The sequence below is a fragment of the Lissotriton helveticus genome, chromosome 7 (assembly GCF_964261635.1).
Source record: "Lissotriton helveticus chromosome 7, aLisHel1.1, whole genome shotgun sequence".
Lineage (NCBI taxonomy): Eukaryota > Metazoa > Chordata > Amphibia > Caudata > Salamandridae > Lissotriton > Lissotriton helveticus.
The window spans coordinates 691,473,744-691,488,988 of record NC_136068.1 but is presented as its reverse complement, the minus strand read 5'-3'; the positions used below and the strand labels follow the sequence as shown (position 1 = coordinate 691,488,988).

The 15,245-nt window shown below is 39.4% G+C and overlaps 1 protein-coding gene across 1 annotated transcript; it reads left to right on the top strand.

Annotated features, from left to right (window-relative positions):
- The first annotated feature begins 338 nt into the window (after positions 1 to 338).
- NKX2-5 (NK2 homeobox 5) lies at positions 339 to 14,432 on the top strand. Its single transcript, XM_078653019.1, has 2 exons — positions 339 to 787; positions 8,653 to 14,432. Exons 1-2 carry the CDS (start codon positions 523 to 525, stop codon positions 9,240 to 9,242), a joined length of 855 nt encoding a protein of 284 aa, XP_078509145.1. The 5' UTR covers positions 339 to 522; the 3' UTR covers positions 9,243 to 14,432.
- Positions 14,433 to 15,245: the final 813 nt, after the last annotated feature.

The window sequence follows — 15,245 nt, the reverse complement described above, 5'->3', positions numbered from 1 at the left end:
AAATAAATAAATATAACAAGCCCTAAATAATAGAATGTCGCATTGCCAGGCATAAAGTAAGAAAATATCATAGCACAACACTACGTAACGCAGCAATTAATGACCTAACAAAGCAGCATAGCTTAACATAGCACAGCATATTATGCACAGCACAACATGTTATAGCATTAAGAGAATGTGGCATAACATGTAACAACATAACTAAACATAGAGGAGGGACGTTTCTGTGACGTTTTGTGTGCAGTCCCTTTAAATAAGCCGGGGCTCACGTCTCCTTACTATATTAGGTGACTGTAAGTCTGGCTCTCTGCATACATCACTGTCGGCGACCAATAGGAAGCCAGAGATTGCCCGAGCTGCCTCTCGCCTGGCCTCAGCCTCCAGACTCTGCCCCACCTGCCTCAGTAGCCTCACACACGCCTCCCGGCCAGGGCTGCTGCAGGACGGAGATGCAGGCTCCGGGGGGCCTCTGCACCCCTCTGCTGCCCACCAGTCGCTGAGCCCGCGTCCTCTGGCTCCGCCATGTTCCACAGCCCGGTGACCTCCACCCCCTTTTCAGTCAAGGACATCCTTAACCTGGAGCAGCAGCACCCCTGCCTGGTGACGTCCATGGCCGCCCCCTCCTGCATGCTGTCCGGCTTCAAGCAGGAGACCTACCCCGGGACCACCAGCCTGGCCGACCTGGGCGAGGAGCTGGCACAGGGGGAGCCCCCCAAGGCTTCGCCAGCCTTCCCGGGCACCTTCTATGCCAAGGGCTATTCCGAGGACGCGAAAGCGGACAAAAAAGGTACGGGGATGAACGGCCATCTGCATGCGTGCTTAGGCATATTAAGAGTGAATATTTTTCAAACACTTTTTGGACTAAATGTCCACATTTTGAGACATGCACTTTAAATCCCCTTCGTTGTATTAAAAAAATATACCAAACATTTTACAGAGTTTTTTAAAAACTTATTTTAAGGACAGGACGGCAAACCTCTATAACTAACTACTCCAGGAATGTCAACAGGTTGTACGCAACATATTTTACACCCACAAGCAAGGACAATTCAGCGGTGGGCTTATGGGGTGAAAATGTGAATCCAAATGTCCAATTGCCCGCAGTAGAAAGTGCCCAGAAGCTGCAACCGCGTGGCATGGTTGGCGCAGTGCACTCTGACAGGCGACAGCGAAGCAAAAAAAAGCAGCAGTCATAACAAAAGTACTTCACACCCAGGTCTTCTCTGTTCCTCCGGGGAACAAGCGCCCTGGTGAATAAACATGGGTTTAAGTATGCTTTACACTTTGAAATTAATATAACAAAAATGTGCACCAAAGCTCCTAAAACAGTCACAGTAGAAGCGGCTGGAAATGCCGGGCCCTTTGCGGAGGTGTTAACCTATCAACGCTCTTTAACTTGCCTGTTTACGTTTTTTTGTTACAAACTATGGTCAAAACTATCCATCAACGCAGCCTTTTATTGTTAAGCGACAAAGAAAACACGTAGTCAGCGGCGTGGTAATGGGTGACACCAAACACATGAATATTTGAGTTCCAGTAAATCATGTTTTACTAACAAACCGATAATTATAGCGCTACGAAAGAGCAGAATTGAGATATGAAGTGCCTATGTACGTATATTATTATTATTATTATTATTATTGTTTTAATTATATATGGGCGAGTCATAGCGTATGTCTGCTCTTTCTTAGTACTCCAAATATCAGATTAGCATGTATTATTATTGATAAAAATAATAATGATAGAATAAAACATGGGTGCCTTAAATCGCACGTTGCACTTTCTTAGCACAAATAATATCAGATTATTAATATTCATAATATTAATAATAATTATAAACTGCTTAATTCAAGCCAACGGTTATTGGGAAAGCCAGGGAGACAGACGAGGATCACACCAAGTGATGAGGCCGCCATTTTGACAAACAGTAATCCTTACATCATGCGAGAAAGGCGACACAACAAATGCAGCATTTGCAAGCACTCGGGGAGGGCTTTGGGGTTGTGAGCCTGTACAATGGTCGGACATGCCTGTAAGCGTGGGCGCACTCGCATTGTGAAAGACGCTTAATCTAGGCGCTAGACACTAGGCCGGCATCGGGGCTTAGGTGACTGTTCCTGGGTGGCAGCGAGGAGGGGTTGTTTGTTTACGGCTTCCTCCTCAACTGCAAACTGCTAGACAGTTCATCTGGGCTCTGGGACATGTCTGTCTATCTCGCACTGCGGAAAAACCGGTCTCCGAAGACTCGTAGGGGAGTTAAAAACAACTCCTCAGGCAAAGGGGAAACATTATTGCGGTAAACTAATCACACAATAGCAGTGAGAAAAGAGTAAATTACTGCCTTTTTATGTGCCTGGTTATTTTGCATTGATGAATGTATATTATTTTTTAATTAATCTACTAATGCGCATATTGTCTTGCATATATTTTAATAGCCGGTGGCGAGAGCTCATAAAGGGTTGAACTGTTATTGTCTTCTTTACATTGGCATGCAGGCAAAGTATGCAGTTTGAAAGAGCCTGCCAATACAGTGATATTATCTTGTTTGGTTTGCCTTTATTATTTATTTATCATTCACTAATTACAATTCAGATCTCAGCGCCAGCATGGACACAATCAGTTTCTTGTCTGGCGCGCATTTGCGTATTCAGGGTCCCCTATTTCGAAGTGCGCGTCTCACCCCCACCTGCGGTCGCCCATTTCAGCTAAAAACAGATTTAAGTTTTTTTACCGATAAACAAAGGGATAACGTGATTAGTCCAGGATCACACGTTTTTTTTTAAGTGTCTGCAAGCAGAACTCGGATGTTTTGACCGAACACTTCTCATCTTCACCTCCAAAGAAGCCCCTTTTGACTGACTAATTTGAAGCGCTTTACTCTTGCTAGGCGCTGCACCTGTACCAGGATAGGGGGCTGTAGTTGCTGTGACGGAGTAGCCCTTCTCCACCAAGCAATGCTCCTAATCCAGTTTAAAAATGCTCATCGAATATTAGCAGCATGCTTGTGGAAAATGAATCCAAGATACGCTATAATCTGGCTAACTCAGCACACCCCGGCAGACTAGCCGGCATTGCTATCATTGCAATGACAAAATGCGCGGCACAGCAGCCAAATAACAATAAAAACATATAACGGGTTACATGCGGGTGTTAAAGTCCAGAAAGGCTGTCATGGAGAGCTGGGCAAATTTGGAAGCCACACTGCCTTCGGCCTGAGTAGCATGGCAATGATGAATGAATGAATGAAGACATTTATATAGCGCACAGCTACTTAACAAGAGTGTCGCTGCGCTCAGACAAGCCTTACAGACAACCCAACTGACACCCCCGTCGCTAATGCTATGAAATGCTGCTACAGGATGAGTGATCATTGACAGAATAACCAGGTTTTAAGCAATTTCTTAAACTTGGCTAACTCTGTCACATATCTCAGTGGCATAGGGAGCGAGTTCCAGGCATGTGGTCCAGGGTCCGTGGTACAAACTCGGAAAGAGGCCCCGTGACTGCTGCTGGGCTGGTAAATTCAGCAATTATCATGCTTCATTGTGCTCCGGTGCTACTGCACCTGCTGCACCAATAGTAACCACGCCCCTCATAGTTTATTGTGGTGTCACCGGAATCCCTCCCTTGGCATACTGGACTATAATGCATATTTAGCTATAGTTACCTATCTGGATATGGAGTCAGGGGGAAATGAGAGGGAGAGAAGGAAATACAGAGGGAGAGAGACTGACACAGAGAGAGAGAGAAGATATAAGCTCTTTTAGGTTTCTACATTGCAGTTCAGGGCCTGACATGATCCTTGCTCTGAATTACCAGTTCTGAAACTGCTGCTGTTTGCTAACAATAGCCAGACGTAATATTCTGATACATCGCCATGCCTTTACCCTCAATGTACAACACACGCTTTCTGTGGAGCTATTGCCTTTTGCCAAAGTTTTCTGACATTATAGTTACAGCGCCCCATAGTGTTACATAAACTGGCTTAGAAATCTGCATTTTCGTACATCCCCAGTTGTGTTGTTTTTGCATGTGTATGCCTCAGTGTCGTTTCAAGAAGCGAATGTGAATCAGATTAGAGCCATACAAAACACCGACTTGGACAAGTAAACCTACCTAAACATATATAAATATACTAGATGCATACATAATGCATTTATACCGTCTGAAGATGTAGGAAGATTTGCGTTTAAAATGGCTATTTATACCTGTCATTTGATTGGGTGCCTGAAAACCTCAAAACGACTTGAATGATGACGTCACCCTACACGTGTACGTTTGTTTGTCCCCATCAATCTCCCCGCAGGGGCCGCTTCTTAAAGACAAACAGCCAGGTACCCGCAAATAACACTGCGAGCATCAATTGCCCAAGACGACCACAAAGTGGGGTGACCCATAATATGCCGAGCTCCTTCAGCATCCATGTATGGAACTTCCCGATGGTCATCACGTGACGCAAACGTAGGAGCTTACACCTAAAGCACTAGTATCCCAAGTGCACTGTTACACTTTGCATTCAGTTGACAAATACATCACTGTAATGAGCAAAATAATACTTACCGTCCGAAAAAAGGATGACGTTCAACTGACTCGTGGCGACACCGTCATCAGCCTGGATAGCTTGACTCCAGTGGTGTGGAGAGCATCGGACTCACGTCTGAGCATACCCAGCCCACTCGGAGTTACAACTGACTCGGCCTGAAACGTGAAAAAACTGAAGTTGAAGACTTAAAAACAGCACTCCACACGCTCACCGTAATACATGCCGAAAATCCTAGATGTCAAAACTATCATCTCAAAAAACAAATAAAAGCAACGGTAGTCCAATTCGATTCCAAACTACATTTGAATTAACATAAACATAATGAGCCATTTTATTAAAACTGTCGAACCAGAAAGAAAGAGCAACCATTTCCAGAGCCAACATCAAACATGGTAACTCCCTCTGCCTAGGAATACCCAATAACATAATCACTGGATTACAATAAAATCCAAACCATAATTCAAGATTCCCACTCTGATACCTCCCCTCAACATTAAACCAAACCACAATTCAAGATTACCACTCTGATATCCCCTCCAACATTAATCCAAACCACAATTCAAGATTCCCACTCTGATATCCCCTCACCCCTGCAACATTAAACCAAACCACAGTTCTAGATTCCCACTCTGATACCTCCCCTCAGCATTAATCCAAACCACATTTCAAGATTCCCACTCTGATATCTCCCCCCCCCCGCCCCTGCAACATTAAACCAAACCACAATTCGAGATTCCCACTCTGATATCCCCTCACCCCTGCAACATTAAACCAAACCACAGTTCTAGATTCCCACTCTGATACCTCCCCTCAGCATTAATCCAAACCACATTTCAAGATTCCCACTCTGATATCTCCCCCCCGCCCCTGCAACATTAAACCAAACCACAATTCGAGATTCCCACTCTGATACCTCCCCTCAGCATTAATCCAAACCACATTTCAAGATTCCCACTCTGATATCTCCCCCCCACCCCCGCCCCTGCAACATTAAACCAAACCACAATTCGAGATTCCCACTCTGATACCTCCCCTCAGCATTAATCCAAACCACATTTCAAGATTCCCACTCTGATATCTCCACCCCCCCCGCCCCTGCAACATTAATCCAAACCACAATTCAAGATTCCCACTCTGATATCCCCTCACCCCTGCAACATTAAACCAAACCACAGTTCTAGATTCCCACTCTGATACCTCCCCTCAGCATTAATCCAAACCACATTTCAAGATTCCCACTCTGATATCTCCCCCCCCCCGCCCCTGCAACATTAAACCAAACCACAATTCGAGATTCCCACTCTGATACCTCCCCTCAGCATTAATCCAAACCACATTTTAAGATTCCCACTCTGATATCTCCACCCCCCCCGCCCCTGCAACATTAAACCAAACCACAATTCGAGATTCCCACTCTGATACCTCCCCTCAACATTAAACCAAACCACAATTCAAGATTCCCACTCTGATACCGCCCCTCAACATTAAACCAAACCACAATTCAAGATTCCCACTCTGATACCTCCCCTCAACATTAAACCAAACCACAATTCGAGATTCCCACTCTGATACCTCCCCTCAGCATTAATCCAAACCAAAATTCAAGATTCCCACTCTGATATCCCCCCCCCCCCGCAACATTAAACCAAACCACATTTTGAGATTCCCACTCTGATATCCCCCATAATATAAAAAAAATGGCTGCAGAACATTTTGAGCGAGTTTGTCATTGCTCAGCTAACTTTGAAGTGCTAGGGCTAAAATCCATGCCCTATTATTTAAATTTGGAAATACATGCAGGCGTGTAACCACACCTTCGATAATCTTCCGCTATGGAAATCTCTATGTAAGGCTGCTGGGGATGTTTGCTACTCTGATCATAAACATGTTTATTGTAAACTACCTCATGCTACATGGCTATGTATCTGGGGAGTGGTTTCAACTTTTATATATTACTTTTGAATGTCCTGATTTACTTGACAGAAGGACGTTGTTTGTGAATGGCTCAATTTCTCGAATAGATGGCTATAGGGTTTCAGATAAACTTGTCTTCTAAATATCGGGGCCATCACGAGTTCGCTTTTAAATGTTGTAAGTTTTTGTAACGATGTGTTCAATGTGATTAATTTGGAATGCGTTTATATTATTTAATTACAATGTAAAACTATATTAGATAAACAATAAAATTAATGAATGAAAAACAGAAAAGCAAATCCTAGAAGCCTGCAAATATAAAAACCGAACCAAATCTGTACACCCCAGCCTTCCTCCTTAAACTCTATTGAACAACACCTGAACAAATGTAGGCCTAGATTTCCCAAAGATTGCGAAGCGCTGCTGGAAACTCTGCAACGTTCTGTTGCATGGATTTAAAAAATGTGGAGCAAGCTACTTACTAAGCGTCAATTACAATGATGTCATCTGCTGCTCTAGCATTAAATAGTCTGTGATAAGATGGTAGACTCTGCACCATGCAAGGAGAGCAAGGGCTGTATGCATAAGGTTTTTCTTGGTGCACACCCCCTGGCACAAATTTCTAAGACAGACTACTATCCATTGCCCACTTTTAGCGCCTGTTTTAATTTGACATTAGGATTTGCCGCAAAGTCAGGTTGGTCTCTCTATGATTTTAGTAGACCTGTCTGTGCATGGAGCCCTAGGGCTGTTGCAGTGTTCCTTCCCACTCTGCCTCCCTACCTTCCTTTGTATAGATTACAAAGGGTTTGGTACTGTGTGATGCAGTGGCATTTACCACGGGCCACACTTTTCGGTGCAAAAATTGCTTTGGTGCTCGACTCATCCCATGAAAATGTTGATAGTAAAAAAAAATGTTCAAACATTCTGACCTGTATCATTAACTTGAAGATCCAAATGAGTTTCAACCATTGATCCCTCTCTATTGAAAGCGCTAAATGATGTCACATGCAGGATACACATAAAGATACATCTGTGTAAAGACCTAACCACACTTGACAGGCAGAAAAAATAACTATCTGCTTTCACATTCATTCTGCTGGTAGGTTCAGTTTTCAAACTATTTTTATGCAGTCCCTAGTTTCTTTTTCCTCTTCTCTCTCTCTCTGTTGTTTCTTTTCACCAGATAGCCTTATCCAAGATCTCTGCTGGTGCCATGATGGTGTTATACAAAACAATTTAAGATAGCAAAACATAAAAGTACACTCATTTGGAATATTTATTTAGCTTCAACATACCACTGAAGTTGCTATACATTTCTCAAGTGCTTTTTGGAAATATTTGCCGCTTAGCTCTAAAATACTAGCGGTTCGATTCACAAAGGATTTATGAGTACGGGAAGTATTACTACAGGAGTGCGCTTTTATATACATTATTAGCCCCTGAAATGTTCATGTGCCTCTCAGTTTCAAAGGGAACACTCCTTCCTCTTTCTACTAAATGTATATATTCTCCAAATATTTAAATTTTTTCCCATTTTAGATATTTTGGGGACAATTTAGAAAGGCACATAAGAATACGCAAAAGAGTGCGGAAGGAGAACTACTTTGTGTACTCCAAAATGCCTTTGTCAATAGGTCCCTAGATTTCTTCAACTTTCTTGAGGCAGAAATATTCTGCTGTAGAAGGGACGTGAAGAAGAGGAACTCTAGACTCTAATGGAAGTTCACAGGAGGACCACTGAGCTCAAGGTCATTCTTAATATATTTTGGGGAAATGCATATGGGAAACAGTTTTGAGAACTTTCTTCCTTATAGTAAAATTGAAAAAACACAGCTGTTTTCTTTTATTCAGAAAAGTGGAAGTAAGTACCTTGTACACAAACATTTCCCTCAGCTTGTATGTTAACGCACGTAAAAATGTTTTGTCTAAAATAGACTTTTACCCTACGTAGTGCCCAAAACATTATGTAATATGCAAGTTAGAGCTTGGTTTTTGCTGTATTTGTTAATCTTTTTCTATATATTTAAATCGTAGTACATTGCTTTGATGGGTTTGATTAATATGGCATGTAGTATTTTATACAAACATTCCAAGTTTGAAAATATGTATTATTTTAAAATCAGTTTATGGTACAAATGTGTGTGTTTGCCTCAGTATAACAGAGTGATTTTAAATACTATTTTTTTCTGAAGTTTGCTCCCTGCAGAAAAACATGGAACAAGCTAAGCGGGACCTTGAAGATGCAGAGCGCCCAAGACAACGAAAGAGACGGAAACCTAGGGTGCTCTTTTCCCAGGCTCAGGTCTATGAACTGGAACGGAGGTTCAAGCAGCAGAAGTATCTGTCGGCCCCAGAGCGGGATCATCTAGCCAATGTCCTCAAACTGACCTCTACACAGGTCAAGATCTGGTTTCAGAATAGAAGGTACAAGTGTAAGAGACAGCGGCAGGACCAGACCCTGGAAATGGTGGGGCTCCCACCCCCCAGAAGGATTGCTGTTCCCGTGCTGGTTAGAGATGGCAAACCCTGTCTTGGAGAGTCTTCCCCCTACAATGTCAGTCTCAACCCATACCCTTACAACAGTTACCCATCCTACAGCAACTACACCAGCCCTGCATGCAATGCCAACTATAACTGCAGCTATCCATCCATGCAGACCATGCAGCCTTCAGCCACTAGCAGTAACTTCATGAACTTTGGTGTTGGGGACATGGCCTCAGGACAGACTACAATCCAGCAGACCAATGGGGTTTCTACATTGCATGGGATCAGAGCTTGGTAGAATGTTGACCAAAGTAGGATGCCCGATGTGGCGTGACTGAGTAGACATAAACTACAGACTACAATGAAAGACCCAGCACATCATGTACAGTGTGGTTGCACTTGTGCATATGAGGGACAGAGGGAGACAAACAGAGATCACAGTATCTGGCAGAGATCTCACTTGATTCCAAGCCATAGTAAAGGAGATGTTTGTATGGGGTTTGTTTTCAACATCCAACATGGTCAAGTCCACACAAAGAAAGGACCTAGTCAGGAGATACAAATCTCTTGTTAAATTGTCCTAGATTTCTGTAAGTAAATAAAGACGGCAAGTATTGGAAGTGAATCATGGTTGCATATGCAGGCGTGTCAATTTATTTATATTAACTTGATAGAAAATGTCCTTAGCAAGAGCTTTTTCAACTTAAGAAGAATGATGTTTTTACATCAAAAGAGATTACATCTAATAGAAGAATATGCTTCTTTTTCACAGGTACTTTTTTAAACCGCTAACAAGGTGATATGTTCTTTTTGTTGTTCGATGCATGTTTTTATTGCTATATCATCAAATGGACAACACAGTGTATATGTTATTACCATTTAAATATAATTGCAGTTTAATAATGATGCCTTATAAAGAGACATGTAGGTAAAATACTGATTTGGGCATTTTAAAAGTCTATTTTATATCTTGAGTTTCTACAAATCGGATTTTAAACAGTAGCATTAACAGCTTGGGTAAGGCTGACTTTAGCTCAGAGACTGCAGCATGGTGCACTCAGTCCAGTTAAGCACTATTGGAAGAAGAGAACTGACTGAACGTAAATATTTAAACGCACTATAGGTACAATGTGCTGGAGGATTTATTTAAAGTATTTTTTCTATGATGTACAAAATGATGGACTTGCTTTTGTGTAATTAAAAAAGTGTCAGAACACGTTCCATATCTCTGTTCTATGAGTTTGAAGTTAAACGTGTGATATAGATAGACACACACACATATACACACAAACATACACACACACACACGTGTTAAATGTGGTCTGCGTTGATATAGTATAATGGCTCGTAAGTCGTAGTGCCATGTAAATTGTCAATGTAATTGCAAGTACATATTCTTCTGCCATGTCATTAAAAAATGTGGATCAATAATATATGTCATTTAGACAAAGTGTTCTAATAAATGCACAGTCAGACATTTATTATTGACATGCAAAGGTTACAGTTTCCTGTTAGTACCACAGTACACTGTAACTGACATCACAAAATACTACCTAATGTCTCACAGAATACTCTATAATGATGTGGCAGAGAAAAATAATCCTGCTAATTTTCACATGACATACTCAGTGTTATTTTTGTTCGATGTGGGACTTTAGCACCTTGCAGCCTGATTCAATTTAAATACATCCTTTTGTAGAACTGCTACACGTAATAAAGCAGCATGGCACAAACACATGAAGATATGCAGAGAATAATTTTCTATTTATATCTATGATGAAGGAGAGGGGCAGAATGGTACGTTCAAGATGGACTTAAAAAAAATTACATTCTGAGTATCTGCCTGTAGGAATGGGAGGACTTCTTGACTTTTGTATCTGTTCTTTCTGTAAAGGCATTGGTGGATTCTTTTGACATGATACACTGCAAGACTATAATACAGGCATGCAGCTTGCACTACCGAATTCTACAAGATTAAGATTGTGTTATTAGAACATATTATTGGTTGCTCGTTAATTATTTTTATATTAATTGGCATGATTTCATGAATCACAAACACAGTCACACACAAAAAAACACACACATGAGTGCAAAATTCAATAATGATCGTTATTTTATGTTTAGAAATAGTAATCCATTTATTAAGAGTGTAACGTAAATGACAACCCTTAATTCACTGCTTACATTAGCAGTATAGTAAATTCAACAATATGCTTTTCACAGAAAATTTGTTTTCTCTACAATGTTGGCAATTTTGAACTAAAGTTCATAAAATTCAAAATAACGTAGTGAAAAGTCAGATGTATTTGGAATAGGGAAATTCATTGAGTGTTAGAAAATGATTTAATTAATTCAGACACAGTTTAAGTGACTTCCTGAACAGTTTAATAATAAACTAGTCATGAATTCCCTCCATGTCTTACACGAGGACAAGAAACAAGAACTCATTTGCAACATGGATGCAATTAAAAATGTTGAAAAATAATCTGGTCATGTTTGAAAAAAAGCTTAAGAAAGGTCTACATTTATATGCAATTTGCATAGTGTGCATTCAGAAAACACAAACTGCACAGGGTTCAAGAAGCCATTTTGAATGTCCAGTACGAATCATCCTTTGTTACCTCTCCTGATCACACTTAACATGGAGTCCATAAAAGTATTTAGATAAATAGGCACTTCAGTTTTCAAAAACATATTGTTAGCCAAATTAATTACGCATTCGCTCTTTGAAATATTCACTTTGTCTACCAAATCTACATTTATAAAAATAAAATGTGAATTGTGATGAACACATAAAGTTAAGGGTACGAAATGATCAAACTATTTAATATCTATATATCTGCAGGAAAATTGACCACTTAACACAAGAAAATGCTCATCACTAAACTACTGTACAAAGAATACACATTTAAGCTCTATGCTTCACAAATCTACGTATCCACTGTACACTGAAACAATAAGGACATTCATTGAAAGCAAACAAAGTTCTTCAGTGTGGTTAAAGATTCATTGGCTGCAGATGCAAACACCAACACTAAAATAGATTCACAAATACTGGTAACTTAAAAAGATAAATTATCACAAATACTGAATTGTCCATAATCTATATTTCCAAAGTCTGGAGCACATTAGTCAAAGGCACCCAAAGTGCTAAACTATTGACATTGCACATCCTTTAGAACTTTGGTTGCAAACGTAATAAATTATTTGTAAAACCTAGAAAAACAATAAAAAAATACATACATTGAGGTGCTTCTTACAATATTCACATAACAGTATTACAAAAAAACAGAAACTCATTCAGAATAATCACCAACACATGACAAACCCCACACAGTAGTGCCGTGAAGCATTACTAAAATCAGGATCAGGATGCGTACTTTTAACATTACATAACATGATGTTACTCATTAGTCAGGGCAAGATAGACCTTTGTATAGCACTAGAATGTGAAAATAACCTTAATGTATGCATTTCAGTGTGTTCGATATGTTTCAAATTTACTTTTTTATTTTCTGTATTTTCTATACATAGTAGAACGTAGATTATACAGGAGATGACTTACTGGTAATGTATACATTTGTCTCCTCTTAACTAATACACACCAAACCTTAACAGATATATGTCGCCCACTCACACACTTTGAGAAAGATTGTGAAGGTAAACACAGAAGTGACAAAGCTGCTGGAGTATGGGGGCACTGAAGTAATAGGCTTTACCTTTTCTAGTTATTTAAATTAATAGTAAACGTTTTCTCAGCCTCTAAGATATAGAATACAGAGTAGGGATATTCAGTACTGAAATTTATAGACTGGACCATTGGAATTAGGCAGCAATAGAGGTCCAGATTAGGAAACAACTATAACATATTTATTCAGCAAATGAAAGGCCAATTAAGCATTAAGAATCCTGAAATTGAGTTGTATAGCTTGAAAATGAAGCAAGTTAAATGCCTGTAGCAGTATTAAATTAATTTTACATTTTAAAATATTGTTGCAAAAAAGCTCAAACTTTTACAGAAACACGTGGATTTTTGTAAAGAAATAAATGTGCAGATTTTGTTGCCATTGTTAAAAATATTATTGATTTTGTCTTACATGGAAGAAAATGAACACTATTTTGTTAACACTGTGTTTTCCACTTTTAAAGAGTAAAATAGCTCATGTAAAATGTAGCCAGAGTTCCACTCAGCAGGAAACAAGCCTATATGTACACAGTTTTAAAAATCATAAAAATGTTTTGAAATCTTTTTTCAGTAAAACCTGTCCTCAATTTCGGGTTAAATCAGTGTATTTTCCCTGGAAGCAACTCTTTCCATTAGGAAACAGCCCTTCAATTCAATATGCCATATTGAATGTTAATTCTACACGTCACATCAGGAGGCACTTTAAGATTCAAGACATCCTAACGCAAAGCAACATACTGAAAAGCCTTACAAATTTTAAGTGGCATTTAGAAAAAACAGCTATTTTTAAAACAGTGTGCAATATAAAGATGAAACTTAGCACACTTTTACCCATTTGAAGAAGAAAACATGTTTTTTGTTGAAAGATGCAAAATATACAAGAGGTCTTAACTTATGTGACAATTGAGGATAGATAGAATTATGCTGCTGCTCTGAAATCACATTTACTGGGACCCTACCAATAGTTTATGTTAATTTCCTACAGCGGGCTACAAATCCACTGTTATTTTCTTCAAAAATGGACAAAAATGAGTGCTTTAAAAAAAAAAATCGTAATGTATTCTGGGTTCACATGTCACAGAAGGTGGAAACTGTTTGTTTGAAATTATTGTTTGGCTATGATGCAAGCTGACAATGAAAACTAGAGAGAAAAAATACATTAAAAATAAAACCAGGAAAAGATTTATTTCTGCTAATGTCTAGTGTGCACCAGTCAGTTGTTTTCCCGCTTATACATGCTAATAATAGTTATTAGTTAATTTGATTTTAATGTTGGATTACTATGTCACATTTCAGCTATTTTAGAGTCCCTACTTCAGTTAGATTTACATTGGTTGGTGAAATTATTTATCAGAAATTTTTATACAGAATGGAATGCATTCTTTCAGTTACTTCAGGGTGCTCAGTGTGCGTGTCAGTAGTGGCGCTGCTATGAGATTCAAAGAGTGTTAGTTAGGATTGATCACTTGTGTTAGCAAGATATATTTTTATTTTATATCCTGTACTGTCCTTTCCAGGTGTCTGTCATTTTGATGGCTGCTAAGATGGAAAGTTTCATAGTTTGAGGTTGACGGAAATGCCACAAGTCGATGGCAGCTAGTCATGCAGATACGTGATACTTTGCTATCCTTCATATAACATTTTCAATTCAAGTACTACATGATCTGTTCTCGTGTAGCAGAAGGTAAACAGCTGTGTGTTTGAAATAATTTTTTGGTACTGATGCAAAGTTTTTCCTCTGCTGTTCAAAGCCCATGAAAGAGTTTTTATAAAAATAAAAAAAACAGTCCTTTTGCTAAGGCCTAAAAAATGTTTTTTTTCTTTTTACTCTAACATATTTTCATTAACTTCCCTTTCTACAAGCCACCACCCTGTAAAATCAAGGTTATTGGTGCACTTCAACACACTTTCAACAGCACACTCCTATATTTTTCTGGTGTAACAAACGTTCAGCGAAGCACTGGATATTGAAATACTAGTGAATACTTGCAAACTTAAGGCTGAGTGCCCGCTAAGCACCTTTACATAGGATTCCCCTTATGACACAACTCTAGGAATGCGTATTATCATTGCCTAGGAACAAAATTAAATGTGTAAAACCTATGCATGAGCGAGTATATTACATAAAGATGTAATACATGCTTCTGTGCATATGCTTTTATGGTTCCTTCTCAAATTACATTTGCATACGTTACAATTGCTCAAAATGTCTGACTTACACGAGGAAAGGTTCTTTGGATCAGGCCCTAACAGTGATATAAATAAACAGTGCAAAAGGAAATAATTAGCTCTGGGAACAGATAAAGTATGTATTTATAAGCACTAGTCAAATTTCTGTGCCATGAAAAGTAAAACATTCTGTGGAATTTCATCATTGTTACTTATTTAGCTCAAAAGTATTTTTAATACCATTTTCTTGCTTAATTTATATGGACAGCTCAGGATTGTCGGGTTTTCTGTACCAAATATATGAGTTTGTGAAATTAAAATTCTGCTGGTAAAGTTGAACATTTCTAACCATTGCACATTAGAAGAGCTTGTGGACTTCACACAACTTTGCGAGTGGGCAACATTTTTTTTACCCCGCAAAGCCTACTTTACTTTTATGACCTGCTC